Source organism: Acinonyx jubatus, chromosome E1, assembly GCF_027475565.1.
Source record: "Acinonyx jubatus isolate Ajub_Pintada_27869175 chromosome E1, VMU_Ajub_asm_v1.0, whole genome shotgun sequence".
NCBI classification, from domain to species: Eukaryota; Metazoa; Chordata; class Mammalia; order Carnivora; family Felidae; genus Acinonyx; species Acinonyx jubatus.
This window is the reverse complement of record NC_069397.1, coordinates 36,813,243-36,833,467: the sequence shown is the minus strand read 5'-3', so window position 1 is coordinate 36,833,467 and position 20,225 is coordinate 36,813,243. Positions and strand designations below refer to the sequence as shown.

Below are 20,225 nucleotides of genomic sequence, written 5' to 3'. Positions count from 1 at the left end.
CTTAAATTTTTTAAATCTTTTATCGTGAAAAATATTGTACCTCAAAAAAGTGCCTATGGCAATTGTACAGCTTAGTACTATAATCCTAAAGACCTATTACCATGCCCCTTTCTGATCACATCCCATCTTACCTTACTTTGACTTTGAAAGTAATGATTTTCTTCTTTTGCTTTATAGTGTGACAACATAAGTACACGTTCATGAATAATACAGCTTAGTTTACGTTTTTTGTACTTTATATAAATGGAATCACACAGTAAAATACTGTATGGCTTCTTTTGCTCAAATATTAAGTTTTTAAGATTTGCCCATGTTGTATACAGCTGGAGTTTATTCTTTTTTTTTAATTTTATTTTTTATTTTATTTATTTTTTTATTTTTTATTTTTTAAAATTTACATCCAAATTAGTTACCATATAGTTCAACAATGATTTCAGGAGTAGATTCCTTAATGCCCCTTACCCATTTAGCCCATCCCCCCTCCCACAACCCCTCCAGTAACCCTCAGTTCTCCATATTTATGAGTCTCTTCTGTTTTGTCCCCCTCCCTGTTTTTATATTATTTTTGTTTCCCTTCCCTTATATTCATCTGTTTTGTCTCTTAAAGTCCTCGTATGAGTGAAGTCATATGATTTTTGTCTTTCTCTGACTGACTAATTTCACTTAGCATAATACCTTTCAGTTCCATCCATGTAGTTGCAAATGGCAGGATTTCATTCTTTTTGATTGCCGAGTAATATTCCATTGTGTGTGTGTGTGTGTGTGTGTGTGTGTGTGTGTGATTGTGATTCTGATGTGTGTGTGTGTGTGTATACATATATATATACGTATATATATATGTATATACACACACACACACACACACACACACACCACATTTTCTTTATCCATTCATCCATCGATGGACATTTGGGCTCTTTCCATACTTTAGCTATTGTTGATAGTGCTGCTATAAACATGGGGGTGCATGTGTCCCTTCGAAACAGCACACCTATATCCCGTGGATAAATGCCTAGTAGTGCAATTGCTGGGTCATAGGGTAGTTCTATTTTTAGTTTTTTGAGGAACCTCCGTACTGTTTTCCAGAGTGGCTGCACCAGCTTGCATTCCCATGGAGTTTATTCTTTTTTGTCACTACCCTGCATTCCATTATAGAAACATACCAAAATATATTTATCCTTTCTTCCATTGGAGGACATTGATGGACATCTGGATTGTTTTAGTTTGAGGCTATTGGGAACAATGTGGCTACATACTTTTTTTTTTTTGAAATGTTTATTTATTTTAGAGAGCAAGCTGGGGAGGGACAGAGAGAGAGACGGAGACAGAAGATCTGAAGCAGGCTCCACGCTGTCAGTGCAGAAATGGATGTGGGGTTCGAACTCACAAATTGATCATGACCTGAGCTGAAGTCGGACATTTAACCGACTGAGCCACCCAGATGCCCTGCTATGTATTTTCTTAATGTTCAGCCTGGTGCACATAGGCATACTTTGCCATCAAGTATATGCCTTGGAGTGGAGTTTCTGTGCTATAGGGTGTAATTATTTTCAAGGTATGTCAGTTACATTACCTCCAAGAGTGAGTTCCAGCTGCTCCACGGTCTTCGGTCTTTTTTTTTTTTTTTTTTTCAAGTTTATTTAGTTAAGTAATCTCTACACATAACGTGGAGCTAGAACTCATGACCCTCACGAATTCACTGCTGCATGCTCTTCTATTCGGCCAGCCAGGCACCCCAGCTGCTTCACATTCTTATTAACACTTGGTGTTTTTAGACTTCTTGCTGTTAGCTAATCTGGTAGGTATGTAATGGTATCTGACTGAGGATTTAATTTTCATTTCCTGATTTTAATGAAGTTGGTTCCCTTATTGTATATATATTGGGCATACATATTTCCTTTATTGTGTCAAAGTATTTTGCCTATTTTTATTCTGAGTTCTATGTCTTTTTCTTGGAATTTAAAGGAGTTCTTTTTATGTTCTGGATGTAAGTTCTTTGCCACTTATGTGTCACAAATATCTTCTGCATCTTAAGTTTAATTTTTTTAATTTTTTTTTTTTTTTGAGAGAGAGAGAGAGAGAGCAGGGGAGGGGCAGAGAGAGAGGGAGAGAGTGAATCCCAAACAAGCTCCATGCTGTCAGTGCAGAGCCCAATGCGGGGTTTGAACTCATGAACCGTGTAATCATAACCTGAGCCAAAATCAAGAGTCAGGTACTTAACTGACTGAGCCACCCAGATGCCCCTCCCTGCATCTTAACTTTCTTAATGGTGCCTCTTAATGTACAGAAATTCTTATTTCATGAGAAATACAATTTATCATTTTTTTTTTTAAACTTTTTTAAAGATTTTATTTTTAAATAATCTCTATACCCAGTGTGGGACTCGAACTCACAATCCTGAGATCAAGAATCGCATGCTCTACTGACTGAGCCAGTCAGGCACCACCCCCCTCCCCTTTTCTTTTTCTTTGTGACTATTGCTTTTTGTCTTAAAAAAAAACAAAACTTTTTCGATTCTAATATCATGAAGATATCATCCATATTACCTTTTTATTTTTTATTTAAAAAAAATTTGTTTTAACGTGTATTTACTTTTGAGACAGAGAGAGACAGAGCATGAACGGGGGAGGGTCAAAGAGAGAGAGGGAGACACAGAATCTGAAACAGGCTCCAGGCTCTGAGCTGTCAGCACAGAGCCTGACGTGGGGCTCGAACTCACGAGCCGTGAGATCATGACCTGAGCCGAAGTCGGACGCTTAACCGACTGAGCCACCCAGGCGCCCCCATATTACCTTTTTAAAAAAATATTTATTTATTTTGAGAGAGAGCACGCAAGCGAGCAGGGGAGGTGCAGAGAGAGGGAGAGAGAGCAAATCCCAAGCAGGCTTTGCACTGACAGTGCAGAGCTGGATGCAGGTCTTGAACCCAAAACTGAGATCATGACCTGATCCAAAACCGAGAGTCGGATACTTAACCAACTGAGCCACCTAGGTGCCCCTATTATCTTTTTTTTTTAAGTTTACTTATTTATTTTTAGAGAGAGTGAGAGCATGAGCATGAGCAGGGGAGGGGCAGAGAGATGAGGAGACAGAATCGCAAGCTCTGTGCTGTCAGCGCAGAGCCCCATGGGGCTCAATCACACAAACTGAGATCATGACCTGAGCCAAAACCAAGAGTCAGATGGTCAGTGGACTGAGCCACCCAAGTGCCCCCATCCATATTACCTTTGAAAAGCTTTGTTTTGATTTATATAATGTACTTCTTAAGGTATGGTATGAGTCCAGGTCCAGCTTGGTTTCTAACCCCCAAAGGGAATTGTGCCTTAGTACTTACTAGACTACTCAGTACTTACTAGACTTACTTACTAGAACATTATCCTTTCCCCACTGCTTTGTAGTGCTCCATTTGGTAGTTCATGTAATTGATACTTCTAGTATCTGTTGATTAAGATTTTGGTCAACCTTTTGTGAGGTTAGTGCTATGTTAAAATAGACTTGATTTTTTATTTTTTAATTTGTTTAATTCCGGTATAGTTAACATACAGTATTATGTTAATTTTAGGTGTACAGTATAGTGATTCAACAATTCTGTACATTACTCGGTGTTCATCCTGATAAGTGTACTCTTTAATCTCCCATCACCTGTTTCACCCATCCCCCTCACCCACCTCCCCTCTGGTTTGTTCAGTTTGTTCTCTGTCGTTAAGAGTCAGTTTCTTGGTTTCTCTCTTTGTCTCTTTTTTTTTTTCTTTGTTCATTTGTTTTGTTTCTTAAATTCCACATATGAGTGAGATCATATTTGTCTTTCTGTGACTGCCTTATTTCCCTTAGTATTATACCCTCTAGCACCATCCATACTGTTGCAAATGACAAGATTTCATTCCTTTTTATGGCTGAATAATAATAATCCATTGTATGTATATATTCCACATCTCTATCCATTTATCTGTCAGTGGACACGTAGGTTACTTCCATAATTTGGCTATTGTAAATAATGCGATAAACATAGGGGTGCGCGTATGTATCCCTTTGAGTTAGTGTTTTTGTACTTTTTGGGTAAATATCCAGTAGTGCAATTCCTGGATCATATGGTATATTTTCAACTTTTTGAGGAACTTCCTTACTGTCTTCAACAGTGGCTGAACCAGTTTGCATTCCCACCAGCAGTACACGAGGGTCCCTTTTTCTCCAGATCCTTGCCAATACTTGTCTTGGGTTTTTGATTTTAGCCATTCTGACCAGTGTGAGGTGATAGCTCGTGGTAGTTTGGATTTACATTTCCCCAATGACAAGTGATGTTAAGCATCTTTTCATCTGACTGTTGGCCATCTGTATGTCTTTGGAGAAATGTCTATTCATGTCTTCTGCCCATTTTTTTTCACTATATGAAATTTATTGTCAAATTGGTTTCCATACAACACCCAGTGCTCATCTCAAAAGATGCCCTCTTCAATACCCATCACCCACCCTCCCGCCCCCCCCACCCCCCATCAACCCTCAGTTCTCAGTTTTTAAGAGTCTCTTATGCTTTGGCTCTCTCCCACTCTAACCTCTTTTTCTTCTGCCCATTTTTATATTAGATTATTTGCTTTTGGGGTGTTGAGTAAAAATAGATTTGATTTTTATGACTACTAATATTTTTTAAAGTCAAGAAAAATATGAGATACTTCAGCATGTAAATAATGTTTTATGTTCACATTGTGAATGCAAGAGATCAGAGAATCAGTGAGACCTACAGGAAGCCTGTGGTTCACAAAGGAAGGAAGCTATTTTATATATTCTTTATTTTTTATATCTATTATTTATGTAGCATAGTACTGGTTGAATAAAAGGTTAAATTGAGATATAGGATTGTTAGCATATATGAACATATTTAACAAATTTTCAATTAAGAAAAACTCATCTAGATTTTATTAAGTAAAGCAGGAGTTACCTTATAATTACCAATTGTGTTATCCACTGATAATACAGATTGGCTTTAATGATAACGGTAGGCTCCCTCATAGTGGTATGTGCTTATTTAAAAAAGGTATTAGGGGTGCCTGGGTGGCCCAGTCAGTAAAGCATCTGACTCTTGATCTCAGCTCAGGTCTTAATCTCAGGGTCGTGAGTTCAAGCCCTGCACTGGGCTCTGCACTGGGCCTGAAGCCTACTTTAAAATAGAAAAGAAAAAAGAATTAGTATTAGTGACATAAGATTGCAACCATTATGGCCTTAGACAATTTATGAAAATCAAATATGCAGTCTTAAAATTAAATGTGAATATAAATACCCAGGAGTACCCCCATCTGTAAGATTTGTAATAAAAATTAATATGAATGGAGTTAAGAGTTCTAATGGAGTGGTGGACCCAAGAGACATATCAGTGTTAGCAAAATGGCAGAATTCATATAGCATCAAAGTTGTCCTGTGAGAGCTTCAGCGCCTAATGATGTCTAAAGAAAACGAAACTGCCTCAGCCACTGGAAGGACACTGTTACAACAAGTATTCAAAAAGAAAAACCACAGCCCCCTTCCCCCAGTTCGACTGACTGACTGGAAGAGTGTCCCATAATACAAGAGACTTTTTAAGAATTCAAATATATGATTACTACTCTTTTTTCTAACCTTTATTTATTTATTTTTTTGAGAGACAGAGCATGAGCTGGGGAGAGGCAGAGAGAGAGACACAGAATCTGAAGGAGGCTTCAGGCTCTGAGCTGTTAGCTCAGAGCCCAACATGGGGCTCCAACCCATGAACTGAGAGATCATGACCTGAGCAGAAGTCCAGTGCTCAACGGACTGAGCCACCCCATACAGGCACCCCATACTACCCTTTTTTTTCGAAGAGAATTTTAGAGGAGGGTTTATTCTTTTTTTTACACATGTAATATAGTTGCTATGTACACTTGAAAGCCCGTATTAGAATGGAATACAGCAATATAAAACTTGATTGTTGTTTTTAATTTTTTAATGTTTATTAATTTTTTGAGAGAGAAAGAGTGAGTGAGAAAGAGGGGCAGAGAGAGAGAGAGGGAAGCATAGAATCCGAAGCAGGCTTCTGGCTCTGAGCTGTCAGCACAGAGCCTGACACGGGGCGTGAACCTATGAACTGCGAGATCATGACCTCAGTCAAAGTAGGACACTTAACCAACTGAGCCACCCAGGTGCCCCACAAAACTTGTTTCAATTTAAAAACTGCTATTCTTGGGACACCTAGCTCGTTCAGTTGGTGGATCATGTGACTCTTTTTTTTTTTTTTTAAGTTCATTTATTTTGAGAGAGAAAGAGTGAGCAGGAGAGAGTCTGAGAGGTAAGGAGAGAAAGAATCCCAAGTAGGCTCTGCACGGTCAACACGAAGCCCACTGTGGGGCTTGATCCCATGAACCATGAGATCATGACCTGAGCTGAAATCAAGAATCCGATGCTCAACGACTGAGCCATCCATGCACCCCCAGAGGGGTACATTCTTAAGCATTAAGGTGATTCTTGGTTTTCCTCTAGGCGAAGTATGATTCTATATATAGGAATCAAGTTAGAGCAAATCTCGAGTTTTTGCCAGCAAGTCATTTCAGTGAAGATTTCATCAGTATTGTATATATGCCAAGTCATGAGTTCTTTTCAAATTTAGGAGCTAGTTTATGACGGTAGAAACAATTTTGGCAGTAGGAAGGGAACTGAGTTCTAGTCCAACTATGTGACCTTAGGCAAATCATTAACTTTTATGTATCTCATTTTCTTCATCTTTAAAACAAATATTTGATTAAAGTTCTTTTAAAATCTGAAATTGTAGGGCATCTGCGTGGCTCAGTTGGTTGAGCCTTGACTCTTGATTTCATCTCAGGTCATGATCTCACAGTTCATGGGATTGAGCCACATGGGGCTCAGCGCTGACAGCATGGAGCCTGTTGGGATTCTATCTCTCCTTCTCTCTCTCTGCCCCACCCCTGCGCTCCCTTCCTCTCTGAAAATAAATAAACTTAAAAAAAAATCTGAAATTATAGTTTAATGGTTTTGTGAAGATTTAGCTTTATAAAGACATGTTTGAACCATAATAGTATTAGAAACATTGAAAATTCAATCAGGGTGATTCATAAAAAGGAGTGAATTGTGGGCATCTTGCCTGGCTTACAGAATGTTATTAAATCTGAATCATTGTTACCCATATCAAACTTAAGTCCATGACTGATAAGCCTACCTCTCTGTCTTTTTACCCTCTCTTTTAATAACAGTTTTATTGAGGTAGGATTCACATACCATACAATTCACTCATTTAAAGTGTACAATTCAGTAATTTTTAGTATACTCACAGAATTGCACAGCCATCACCAGAATCAATTTTAAACATTTTCATCACCCCATTAAGAATGTACCTGTAAGCAGTCACTTTCCCTTTCTCCTCAAACTCCCAGCCCTAGGCAACCCCTGATCTACTTTCTGTCTCTATATAGATTTGCCTATTCTGAACACTTCTTATAAATATGTGGCCTTTTGTGTCTGGTTTCTTTCACTTAATACAATATTTTTCAAGGTTTATCCTTACTGTAATATATAGCAACACTTTATTTCTTTTTGTTGTCAAACAGTATTCCATTGTATACCACATTTTTATCTGTTCATCATTTGATGGACATTAGGGTTGTTTCCACTTTTTGGCTATTGTGAATAATGCTACTACAAACATTTGCATATAAGTTTTTGTGTGGACATATGTTTTTATTTCTCTTGGATATATACCTAGAAGTGGGAGCTGGGTCTTATGGTTATTCTATTTAATAATTATTTGAGGAACTGCTGGGCTGTTTTCCAAAGCGGCCGCGCCGGTTTACATTCCCACCAGTAATGTACCAGGATTCTAATTTCTCTACATCCTCCCTTACACTTAGTATTTTCTCTCTTTTTGATTTTAGGCATCCTAGTGGGTGTGAAGTGGTGTTTCATTGTGGTTTGATTTGCATTTCCCTGACGTTGAAGGATGTTGAGCATCTATTCATGTGCTTATTAAGGCTACCTCTTTGGCTGACTTCTGATGTTGGGAATGTGATGTGGTTGAAGTTGATCTACCTTTTCCCTCTTTTCCCTCAAGTGTCAATTGAGCATTCTGAAGTATCAAATAAGCAATCTTTTGTTACTACTGGTAGAGAGTAAATCAAAGCTGTAATTTAATCCACGCATCTGTTTTCACCTGTATTTCTGTAAAATGCAACAACAAAGAATTTTATTGGAAGTATGACCTGTATTTTACATTTGATTTTTTTTAATTTTTTATTTATTTTTGAGAGAGCAAGAACCAGCAGGGGAGGAACAGAGAGAGAGGGAGACAGAGAATCCCAAGCAGGCTCTGCACTGTCAGCATGGAGCACAATGTGGGGCTGGAACCCACCAACCATGAGATGATGACCTGAGCCGAAATCAAGAGCTGGATGTTTAACCGACTGAACCACCCAGGCACCCCAGTATGACCTGTATTTTGGTTGGAATTGTTACCTATCTTTGATTAGGGGACAGAACTTTCATTGATATATTTTAACACCGAAATCTTGGCAATTTGCTGTATCTTTCGAACGTTCGTGAGTAAAACTACAACGTAGAAAGCAGTATCTTGTCTGGGACAGGGATGCCTGGGTGGCTCAGTTGGTTGTACATCCAACTCTTGATTTCGGCTCAGGTCATGATCTCATGGTTCATGGGTTCGGGCCCTGCATCAGGCTCTGTGCTGACAGCTCAGAACCTGCTTGGGATTCTGTCTCCCTCTCTCTCTGCCTCTCCCCCGCTCATTCAGTCTCTCTCAAAATAAATAAAAGCACTTAAATATCTTAGTCACACAAAGATGTGAATGAAGCATGTCTGGGAATCTGGTAGAAAACCTTTTCATATTTATATTAGCCCTATTTCCTTTATGTTATGAAAGTTTTGTGTATTAATACAGATGTATAATTGTTTTTCATGAGCCTTTTTAACTTAGGATGTAGCCTAAAATAGGTTAGTTTGAAATGATACTTTTGTTACTACAAACTTAATTTATTAAATTAAGAATATTTAGTTTTAGGGACACCTGGCTGGCTCAGTCGATAGAGCATGTGACTCTTGATTTCAAGGTTGTGAGTTCAAACCCCACGTTGAGTGTGAAGCCTACTTAAAGAAAAAAAAAAGAATATTTAGTTTTAGTAGAGATTTTGCTCTTAAAAAAGTTAATTGTTGCAGTCTAGATTTGTCTTAGTTCAGTCAGATATGTGAAGTAATGTTTTTTATTTCCATTCCAGAAATACATGCTACAGGATTTAATTATCAGAATGAAGATGAAAAAGTCACCTTGTCTTTTCCTAGCACTCTCCAAACAGGTAAGAGTCATGGCTTTTGTAAGATCCCATGTGACATCTTATTTCTTCCAAAGTAGTGACATCTTACTTCTTCCAAAGAAATTTGTTGTGTGCCTTTTTTTTCCCCTCACCGTTTTTTTTTTCTCAATATATGAAGTTTATTGTCAAATTGGTTTCCATACAACACCCAGTGCTCATCCCAAAAGGTGCCCTCCTCAATCCCCTCACCGTTTTAAGCAGATTAAATATGAAGACAAAGCTTTTGAAAGAGGTTCATTAAAGCTTTTGGGCCACCAGGAAAAAAGATGACCAAAACTAATGATCATCCTATCCTAGAACATAAAGCATTGTTTTTCACCTTTTTAGTTTCAGCTTTTAAAAAAATACAGTTACTCAGCTCTGTCTTTCCATACTTGAATCCACATGTCTGAGGTGAATTTCCCACAGATGATTTTGATGTATATTATGCAAGTGAGGGCACGAAAGGAAATATTTGTTGATACGATACTATTATTAGGTATAAAAGCACAAAGAAAGGGGTGCCTGGATGGCTCAGTGGTTAAGCGTCCAACTTCGGCTCAGGTCATGATCTCATGGTTTGTGAGTTCGAGCCCTGTGTCAGGCTCTGTGCTGACAGCTCGGAGCCTGGAACCTGCTTCAGATTCTGTGCCTCCCTCTCTCTCTCTGTCCCTTCCCCGCTAGCACTCTGTCTCTTTGTGTCTCTCTCAAAAATAAATAAACATTAAAAAAACACACACACAAAGAAAAAAGAAGACTGAGCTTAATGTAGTATAAGAAATTACATACAAGTCAGTTGGTAAAGCACTATATGACTTTGATTTATGATCAATTTGAAAAGCAGCAGGTGAAGTACACTTGTGATGAGCACCGAGAGTTGTATGGAAGTATTGAATCACTGTATTGAAAATCTGAAACTAATATAACACTGTGCATTAACTAACTGGAATTAAAAGTTAAAAAAAAAAAAAGCAACAGGTAATTTGTATAAAAGAAAATGCAAATGACTAAAACATGTGAAAAGACATTTGACTTCCTAGTAATGAGAAATATGAAAACAGCATTTACTGATACACCAGTTTTTGTCTGTTATGTAAGCTAAAGTTAAAAAAAAGATTCTTAATGATTTGACTACTTTGATATTACTGGTGGGAGTGCAAATCCATGCAGTGTAGTTGGAAGGCAGTCTGGAAATATGTATCAAAAGCCTGGGGGCCTGAGGGGCTCAGTTGGTTAAACTTCTGACTCTTTAATCTTGGCTCAGGTCATGATTTCACAAACTGTGAGATCAAGCCCCCTGTCAGGCACTGTGCTGACAGCATGGAGCCTACTTGGGATTCTCTCTCTCTCCTTCTCTCTCTGCTCTTTTCCTGGTCGTGCTCTCTCTTGCACTCTCAGAAAAAAATAAACTTAAAAAAAACATGTCTAAACATGTTCATGTCTTTTGACTCAGCAGTTCTGAATATAAAGAAAAATCCTAAATGCAAGAAATGCTTTATGCTTAGAAATGTCTGTTGAGACATTACTTAAGGCAGTAAAAAATAAGAGTGAATATATTTACCCAACAGTAAGGGAATAATTAAGCTAATTATGACATATCAGTATGGTGGAATATATATAGCAATTAAAAGTGAGGTTATGAATTCTTAATGCTGTGAAGTGCTTGTTATAGTGTAAAATCGAAAACCAGAATACAAAATTACATATACAAGGTGATGAATCATATCCCTAAAATTGTACAAATAAAATGGTATGTCTGGTTGTTGACATTGATTATTTTTATTCTTATTTATACCTTTTTTTAGTTTCTGTAATTTTTAAAAATGTTTATTTACTTTGAGAGACAGACTGAGCAGGTTAGGGGCAGAGAGAGAGAGTTGAGAGGGAGAGAGAGAGAATTCCAAGTGGGCTCTGCACTGTTAGCACAGAGCCCGACGTGGGGCTTGAACTCGTGAACTATGAGATCATGACCTGAGCTGAAGTCAGGAGTCGGATGCTAAATCGACTGAGCCACCCAGGGGCTCCAGTTTCCATAGTTTTTATACTGATAATATATTGCCTAGTATTTTTAGAAAAAATAAAAAAAACTTTTTTTACATTTATTTATTTTTGAAAGAGATAGAGCACAAGTGGGGGAGGGGCAAAGAGAGAGGGAGACACAGCCTCTGAAGCAGGCTCCAGGCTCTGAGCTGTCAGCACAGAGCCTGACGTGGGGCTCGAACCCACAAACCATGAGATCATGTGAGCCGAAGTCAGACACTTAACCAACTGAACCATCCAGGCACCCCTAGAAAAATTGTAAATCGGAGAAGTTTTATTTTTTATTTCAGTCCTCTTTTCATTTTGCCTTTTTCTAACTAGGATTTCTTGTATGAAATGATCATAAAAATAAATGTTTTGCCATGAACATGTATTAAAAGATACTGAATAATATAACATAAAAATTGAGATTTCTCTTCCTCTGATCCCTTCCACTTCCATCATCTGGTGAATCCTTCAAGAAATATTTCATCTAGGGGCGCCTGGGTGGCTCAGTCAGTTAAGTGTCTGACTTCGGCTCAGGTCATATCTCACAGTTTGTGGGTTCGAGCCCTGTGTCGGGCTCTGTGCTGACAGCTCAGAGCCTGGAGCCTGTTTCAGATTCTGTGTCTCCCTCTCTCTCTGTCCCTCCCCTGTTCACGCTCTGTCTCTGTCTCAAGAATAAACATTTTTTAAAAATTAAAGAAAATAAAGAAATATTTCATCTATGTAGAAGTATATACAAACATTTTCATCTACAAATGGGATGACAAATCTCAGTGGCTTACAGCAGAGAATTCTTGCTTACACACAGCCCTGAGGACTGCTGCATCCTTCTTTCCACCTTTACCTAAGAGCTCCACTCAACTCACAACTCTTCTCTTTCTAGGACCTGTAGTAAGCAGCTTCTGCAACTCAGGGATGGGGACAGAAACCATAAAGATACATTTAACGCTTCTGCACGAATGGTGGTATACTTGATGTCCATTCTCATTTCACTGGTTGAAGCAAATAGCATGGCCAAGCCCAAAGTCACTGGGGCAACAATTACCAGATATTTGACTAAACTTCTATGAAAGAGTCAAAAACCAGACAATAATAGGAATAATAGAAACTTGCTACAAGACAAAAATAAAGTCACAAAAAACCCCACAAAACAAATGAATATCCTTAGAGATATTGTTAATAGCACATTCATCAAATAAGAACAGGACAGAATGTTATCAAACAGAATTAGAGCAAGAAAACTTTGGAAATTATAATACAGTAGAAATAAAAAAACTTAGGGAGCCTGGATGGCTCATTCGGTTAAGCGTCTGACTCTGGATTTCGGCTCAGATCATGATCTCATGGTTCATGAGTTCAAGTCCTGTGTGGGGCTGGGCACTGACAGTGCAGAGCCTGCTTGGGATTCTCTCTCTCCCCCTCTCTCTCTGCCCCCTCTCGCGCACATGTTTGTGCCCTCTCTCTCAAAATAAATAAATAAAAACGTAAAACAAAAAAAGAAAGAAAGAACTCAATAGAAGTTTTGGAAAATGAAATAGAGGAATCTTACAAACGGGAAGAAGATTTGAGGACCAATCTATCAGAACCAACATCCATCTAGTAGAAGAGGGGACAGAGAAAATGAGAAGAGAAAATTATTAAAGACACAAACAAGAAAATTCCTTTGAACTGAGGGGATTGGAATCTTCATTTTGAAAAGGTACACCACCGAGAGGGACTAACTTAATAAATGTAAAAAATGCCGTATCATTGCAAATCTTAGAACTTCCAGGGATAAAAGTGAGGCTCTCAAAGAGTTTCTCCCCAAAGTCAGGGGGTTGGGAGGAAGGAGGGAATGCTAGCAGGTTACCTTCCAAGTTCAGGAATCAAAATAACAGTAGACTGGGGAGTGGGTAAAATGGGTGAAAAGGAGTGGGAGATACAGGCTTCCCTTTATAGAGTAAGTTGGGGGGGGATTAGAAGTACAGCATAAAAAACATAGTCAGTGGGATTGTAATAGCTTGTATGGTAACAGGTGGTAGCTACACTTGGATGAGCACTGCAGAGTTTATAGACTTGCCAAATCACTATGTTTTATACCTGAAACTAATGTAACATTGTGTGTCAACTATACTTGAATGAATGAATGATATTTTGTTTTTAAAAAAGGGATAGTAGTAGACCATCAGGAACAATGGAAACTAGACCCTAATGAAGCCATTCCTTCAAAATTATGAATGAATATGATTCTCAACCTAGAATTAATTCTGTGCTTAGCCAAATTGTGAATTTAAAGAGGGTAAAATAAAGATATTTTCAGATTTGCATGGTCATAAAAAAAAAATTTAACTCTTTGTAAAAAATAAAGGAGTGGGAGTTGTAATTTAGCTAAAACTTTACTTTCTATAGTAAAAAGAAAATAATATGTAAAATTGAAAAATGAAGAAATAGCTGTATAAGCAAGGTATTTAGAAATCACAGAGTTGGGGTGCCTGGCTGGCTCAGTCGGTTAAGCTTCTGACTCTTGATTTTTGCTCAGGTCATAATCTCCCATTTATGAGATAGAGTCCCGCATAGGACTCTGCACTGACAGCTCTGAGCCTGCTTGGGATTGTCTCTCTCCCTGTTGCGCTCTCTCTCTGTCTCTCTCTCTCTTTCTCTCTCTCTCTCTCTCTCTCAAAATAAATAAACATTAAAAAATAATAATAAAGGGGCACCTGAATGGCTCAGTCGGTTGAGTGTCTGATGTCTGCTCAGTTTCATGATCTTGAGTCCTGCACTGGGCTTGCCTGGGTCAGCCTGTCAGCACAGAGCGTGCTTCAGATTCTCTGAAAAATCCCCTCCCACCCCTCCCCCATGCAAGCTCGCTTGCCCTCTCTCTCTCTCTCTCTCTCTCTCTCAAATAATAAATAAAACATAAAAGTTTAAAAAATAATAAAAATAAAATTCATAGGATATATAGTGGAAATGTGTTTGCCATTCTAGTCCTAACTCAGCTCTACTCAAAAGCAACCAGTTTCCTATGTATCCTTTCAAAACTATTCCATAGTTTTGTAAACATGTCTGTATAAGAACACAGACGTTAGGGGCACCTGGGTGGCTCAGTTGGTTGAATGTCCGACTTTTGGTTTCGGCTTGGGTCATGATTTCATGGTTTGTGGGTTTGAGCCCTGCATCCGGCTCTGTGCTGACGGGGTGAAGTCCTCTTGGGATTCTCCCTCTTTGCCCCTCCCTTGTTGGCTTTCTCTCTCTAAACAAACAAACCAACCTAAAAAAAAAAACCCATAAAGGTTAGCATGCCACACATCATATTCTGTACCCTTCTTTTCCCCTTAATTGTGTGTGTATTTGGAGAAATACCGGGTGATACTGACATTTTGAAGAGTGAAAAACAGGTTCACAGGAAATGGTGGCATGAAGGCAGAGACCTTTACTCTCTTTTTATACAAATTAATCTGTCTTTAATTTTTTAGCATTTAGTAGGCTCATTAAATTTTTATTGAAGTATTTCAAGGTCTACATGAGGTTTTATAGCAGTTCTATCCTAAGCAGGATAGCAAATAGAGTTTTTGGTAGAAGTTGCAATTTTTCTGTTGTTTAATTTATAAATTAATTTATTGTATGTTTTAAAAGGTTTACCATTCCAAGCAGATAAGTATTGCATACACTGGATATTGAAATAAGGTGTCTAATGTGAGGAACAATGTAAATTTTGTACACAAACAGGTATAAAATTAGACAGTCTGGCAATCAGTTCTTCAGTATGCTGTAAATTTGATAAGTTGACGTTTATTAAGAAGTCTTTTCTCTCCTGTTTTTGCCCTAAAATTCTATATTAGTGTAAGCATTTTGTAATTAGTATTGTATGTGACACTACTTAAATTTATTAATGATTTTTTAAAACTTTAACTTGTGTTTTGTTTGAATTTCAGGTAATAACCTTTTCCAATACTTTGTATTTTGTTTAGTATGCCACTTTTTTGGAAGTGGTCACTATCAGTATCTTGTTATGGTTTGATGGCCTTGGAGATTTAAAACCGAGTAAAAGTGTAAGCAGCCTTTCTTATTTAGTTATGAGTTTTGAATCCATTTGTATTCCAAATAGGAAAAGGCAAAAGTAGATTTTCCATGGAGTATGAATTACATAAAAGAAATTTTAACAGTTGACTTAGTGAAAACAGACTGGCAGTTTCCATTTATGGGAATTGCAACATAACATTGCATCATACAACTTCCCTTTAAAGGTAGTGGGTTTTTAGAACCTATTAGATATTCCTTATAAACTTTATTAATGTGACTATATCTGCTTTTTTAAAGATTAGTGAATTCCTAAAGAAAACAAATTTTATACTATAATTCTTTAGTATATAATACTATATATACATATCATTTGGTATCACTCATTTAGAATTCTTTCACATTCTTTTATTGTATTATTTACTGTCCCAGTAATCTGTCATTCTCTTTAAGAAAGTATTCATTGTCCCCTTCAGACAGAATGTCTGATTTTTAAAAAATCAGAGTCACAACCATTTATTTAAATAAACTTCAGTTTTTTTCCCAGCATGATTATTTTAAGAATATGGCACTTTTGGGTGCCTGGCTGGCTCATCAGGAGAGCGTGCGACTCTTGATCTTGGGGTCATGAGTTCAGGCCCTGCGTTGCGTGCAGAGCTTACTTAAAAAAAATAAAAAAAAAAATAGAACATGGCACTTTGTTGAGTGATGACTTTGCCACAAAGGTCTGAAATTTTCACTTGAAATTACTTTCAGAATGAGTTTGAGGTACATAAGGAAATCAGTTTAATTACTTAATTGACATACTTAATAGACCACAGTGTTTTGTCCAGAAACAGTTTGCAGTTTGTCATTCACTTATTCTGTAGACTTGGACTCTTCGTGACTTTTGGACCTTTTTAAAAAAGTTGAATTTTGCAAAGTGAAGATTTGACTTTGAGAACATCCGAAAGGATATGTCAGAAAGATAAAGAGTCAAGAACATTTTAAACAATGTCAGTGGCATTGCTCTGTGGCATTCCAAAATGACAGTTTAAAACATTAGGGTATAAAATGTTTTAGAATGATTGCCTAATTACTTTATAATCATACTATGTCTTTGATTTGTTAGATTCCCATGCTCTAGCTCTTGTTATAAATAGGCACTTTTAAAAGGATCAAGTAAAAGTCAACATTTTTCTGGTTGGTTTTTGGGGGGGGTTTAATTTGTAAAATGTAGAATGGGATTATTGTTTTGTCATGCATCTGAATTTCATAGATGACTATAGATAATAATTTTTCTGTTGTGAAAGAAAGTATATATACTCACAAAAACTCCCATTTTGTCTAATTTGGTTTGCCCTTATACAATAATAGAATATATATTCAAGTTGCATTTTTATGTGCATTTAGTAATTATTGATTAAATGTATTTCTTTTATCATTTCAAATGATTGAGGTGACTATAAGAGTTTTTATGCCCCTTTGCTAGCCAAATCATTGATCTTCCATGTATAGTTCCTTACAAAAGTAGGGAATCAGTGTTCCATTTGGACTGAACAGATAAGGTCTTATCTTACTGATAGAGTAATTGGCATGAATTCATCTAAATGGACCAATTTATATGGCATAATTGGCAAAGGACATGAATTTTGGATTAAGCAGGCCTAAATTTTTATCTCATTCTTGCTGCTTACTAATCGTGTGACCTCAAGCAAGTTATTGAAGTCAGTTTCCTCATCTGAAAAAAATGGAGACTATACCAACTTTCAAGTTTCTAAATATTTTTAAAGCACCATGCACAGTAACATGTCATACATTTATTAACAAATGTTCATTTCCTCTTCTGTTTTTATCTTTATGTATTGGTGATTTGAGATGAAGTTAATACAGTTAAAGAACTTAAAAAAAAAATTTTTTTTTAACATTTATTATTGAGAGACAGAGAGAGGCAGAACATGATCATGGGAGGGGCAGAGAGAGGAGGAGACACAGAATCCAAAGCAAGTTCCAGGCTCTGAGCTGTCAGCACAGACCCGACGCAGGGCTCGAACTCAGAAACCGTGAGATCATGACCTGAGCCGAAGTCGGACAGTCAACTGACTGAGCCACCCAGGCGCCCCAATACAGTTAAAGAACTTTATAAGCAGTCACCCTAAACATGATGTTAAGATTTACTTTAGGATTAGTCTGCCATTTCCTTTAGTAAATACTGTATTCTCTCCTTTGCTGGGAGAAGTGTTTGAGAAAGGAAAGAATGAGTTGAACGTTGTAACAGGTCAGCTAAGTTAGTGTCTTAAGGGCATATTTTTAATAACTTGAACTAATATCTATATTAAAGTGGTTTTCATTCATTTTCAATCACAGGTACAGGAACCTTAAAGATAGATTTTGTTGGAGAGCTGAATGACAAAATGAAAGGCTTCTACAGAAGTAAATATACTACCCCTTCTGGAGAGGTGCGTTATGCTGCTGTCACACAGTTTGAGGTATGGTATTCTTCTCTAAAATATTACGATCTTGATGTATAAACATTCTGACAAAGTTCTGTTCTATTATTTGCATGATTATTCTGTTCCCTTCATATTGGTTTATGTCTAATGTCTGTCCCTCAAATGAATTTTTGAGAGCTTTCATCACTTTGTCTTTTAGATATTTGAGAAACTGGTTTTTTTTTTTTTTTAGAAACTTTTAAATCTTATCCATGTTAATTCATTTAATTTCTTCTAGTATCAATTCATTTACCTACTGCTGCTGCTCCTAATCGAAAAGTTTTCTGTGCTACCATTTCTTTCCTTATACCCTATTTACTTTTCAAATAAGTAAGTAGAATGAATTCATCATTTATTTAACTTCTTTTAGAGTGCAGCCAGCCATCTAACATTTTCCTTGGAGAAACTTTTTTCCAAAAGTATGTGCTTCCTCTACTTCTGCATATTTTGTTCCTTCTTTTCAAGATACAGCATCTTGTCATCGGTTCTTTTTTTTTTTTACTTCATTCTGTTTTGTTCAAGTTTCTTTCAAAACTGAACCACTAAACATTATTTTGCTTAACAAGTTTGCTCCCTTTTTTTTTTTTTTTTTTTTGAGAGAGAGAGAGAGAGAGATAGAGAGCACAAGCGAGGGAGAGGGGCAGAGGGAGAGAGAGAAAGAATCTTAAGCAGGCTACATGCTCAGTGTGGAACCCAACGTGGGGCTCATTCTCACAACCGTGAGATCATGACCTGAGCTGAAATCAAGAGTCACATGCTCAACTGACTGAGCCACCCAGATGCCTTTCTTAAAAAACAAATTAATTTGTTCTTTGTTTATTTTTAAAGGAAAAAATGAGGTCTCTTTAAGTAGGTCAAGTGGTGGCAGTTTTATGTGTAGTATATGGAAATGCCATTAAACGAATGACCTGTTTAGAACTGATGAGGGCATCTGTCTTTATTCCTGTTGCTGTCATTTCGGATGAAGAACAAAGCACATCGAAGATTCGGAGCGGGGGGGTGGTTAATAAATCCAGAGAGGCAACCTGTGTTCCCAGCTCTGAATCCTTACTGTGTACTTGTTGACTCTCCTATGCTCTGTGTTTTGTAACATTACTGCTGAAGCCATTTACATTGAATTTTTGAAATGTTGAAATGTTTTGTTAAAAATATTCTAAAATAGTCTAATACTATAGACTGTTAAGACCTGTAGCAGACCTAATTCCTGGATTAGTGTTTATTGTTTGTTTCTGTTTGTTTGGGGTTGCTGATGGGGCAGTGATAGTAAGCCTTATGTTCTCCTTGTAGTCACTGCCTAGCTTGTTGCCTGACACTGAGTAGAAAGTAAACATTTAAACAAGTGAAGGAATGGATGATAGAAATAAGACAATGGCAGTTACTTCATGAAATAGTTGGTTAGGTTAATTCAGTAATATTTAGATTTCATATTCTTTTCTTAAGGCTACGGATGCTCGGAGGGCTTTCCCTTGCTGGGATGAGCCTGCCATCAAAGCAACTTTTGATATCTCGTTGGTTGTTCCTAAAGACAGAGTAGCTTTATCAAATATGGTATGTATGTGTTTGTAAGTATATTTAAATTTTGAATAAGTGTTTAGAATATTTAGTTTGCTGGTTAGATGGAATAGCGTGAAACCGCCTAGCACACAATGCTTGATACAGAATGGGAACATAAATGTTAGTTTTCTTATTTCCAGTAAGCCCTCTTTTTTAAAACTGCCTTATTTGGAATTTCCCTCCTCATGGAAGAAATTCCTTATAAACTTTAATTTGGAAAACTAAATAAGTGATGAGTTTAATAAATACTACCTGAAAAAAAAATCTGGCTTTCTTGTTAATAATGCCAAAAGATATAGCCATATAATGAAGTGTATATTTAGGTTTTTGGTTGATTGTACTCTTGGAATATGCTCTTTTCACTGATGTCATTGGTCTCTTTCATAAATAGAGTAGACATTTACCACATGAAGTATATTGATTAAGACAGAGAGTACCCTATAGCCTATAATACGAATCTGGGGAACTTAGAAAAGCCTACTGTACCTGAAAATAACTGGCTTTTGCCTCCTTTATCGGTAGAAAGAATTCCATAGATAGAATGCCATTCTCTTCTCGAATATTCCTAAAAGGAGAATAATACATTAAACTGAGATATTCTTTTACCGTTTAGTATGAATGAAATTATCAGGTCTGTTCTTGAGTAAGTCTTCTTTGGAAGAAAGAATAGAGAGATCTTGAGGAAATGGAGAGCCTGGATAGGAAAAAGAGGGGTAACAAAAAAGAGAAATGAGGAACTCCATAGGTAAAAGTGGAGATTCTTCCACAAATTTGCTTAGAACCAGCCTTGGTATAGAGAATGCGCTAAATTTAGAAATCTGTACCCTTTGAAATGTAGATTTCACAATTACACTTCATTAATA

At 37.1% G+C, this 20,225-nt stretch overlaps 1 protein-coding gene and 1 pseudogene across 3 annotated transcripts in view; both read left to right on the top strand.

The window, feature by feature from the left end:
- Nucleotides 1-20,225, top strand: part of NPEPPS (aminopeptidase puromycin sensitive) — a 93,586-nt gene that overhangs the window by 43,803 nt on the left and 29,558 nt on the right. For 2 of the 3 annotated variants that reach the window (XM_027033941.2, XM_053212329.1), the window contains 3 exons: nucleotides 9,242-9,319; nucleotides 17,684-17,805; nucleotides 19,249-19,356. In XM_027033941.2, coding sequence (XP_026889742.1) covers nucleotides 9,242-9,319; nucleotides 17,684-17,805; nucleotides 19,249-19,356 — 308 coding nt within the window. Of the gene's footprint in view, nucleotides 1-9,241; nucleotides 9,320-15,349; nucleotides 15,370-17,683; nucleotides 17,806-19,248; nucleotides 19,357-20,225 lie in introns of those variants that run through there. The other variant, XM_053212330.1, reaches the window with a different exon arrangement.
- Nucleotides 4,981-5,530, top strand: LOC106980455 (ubiquitin-conjugating enzyme E2 variant 1-like; annotated as a pseudogene).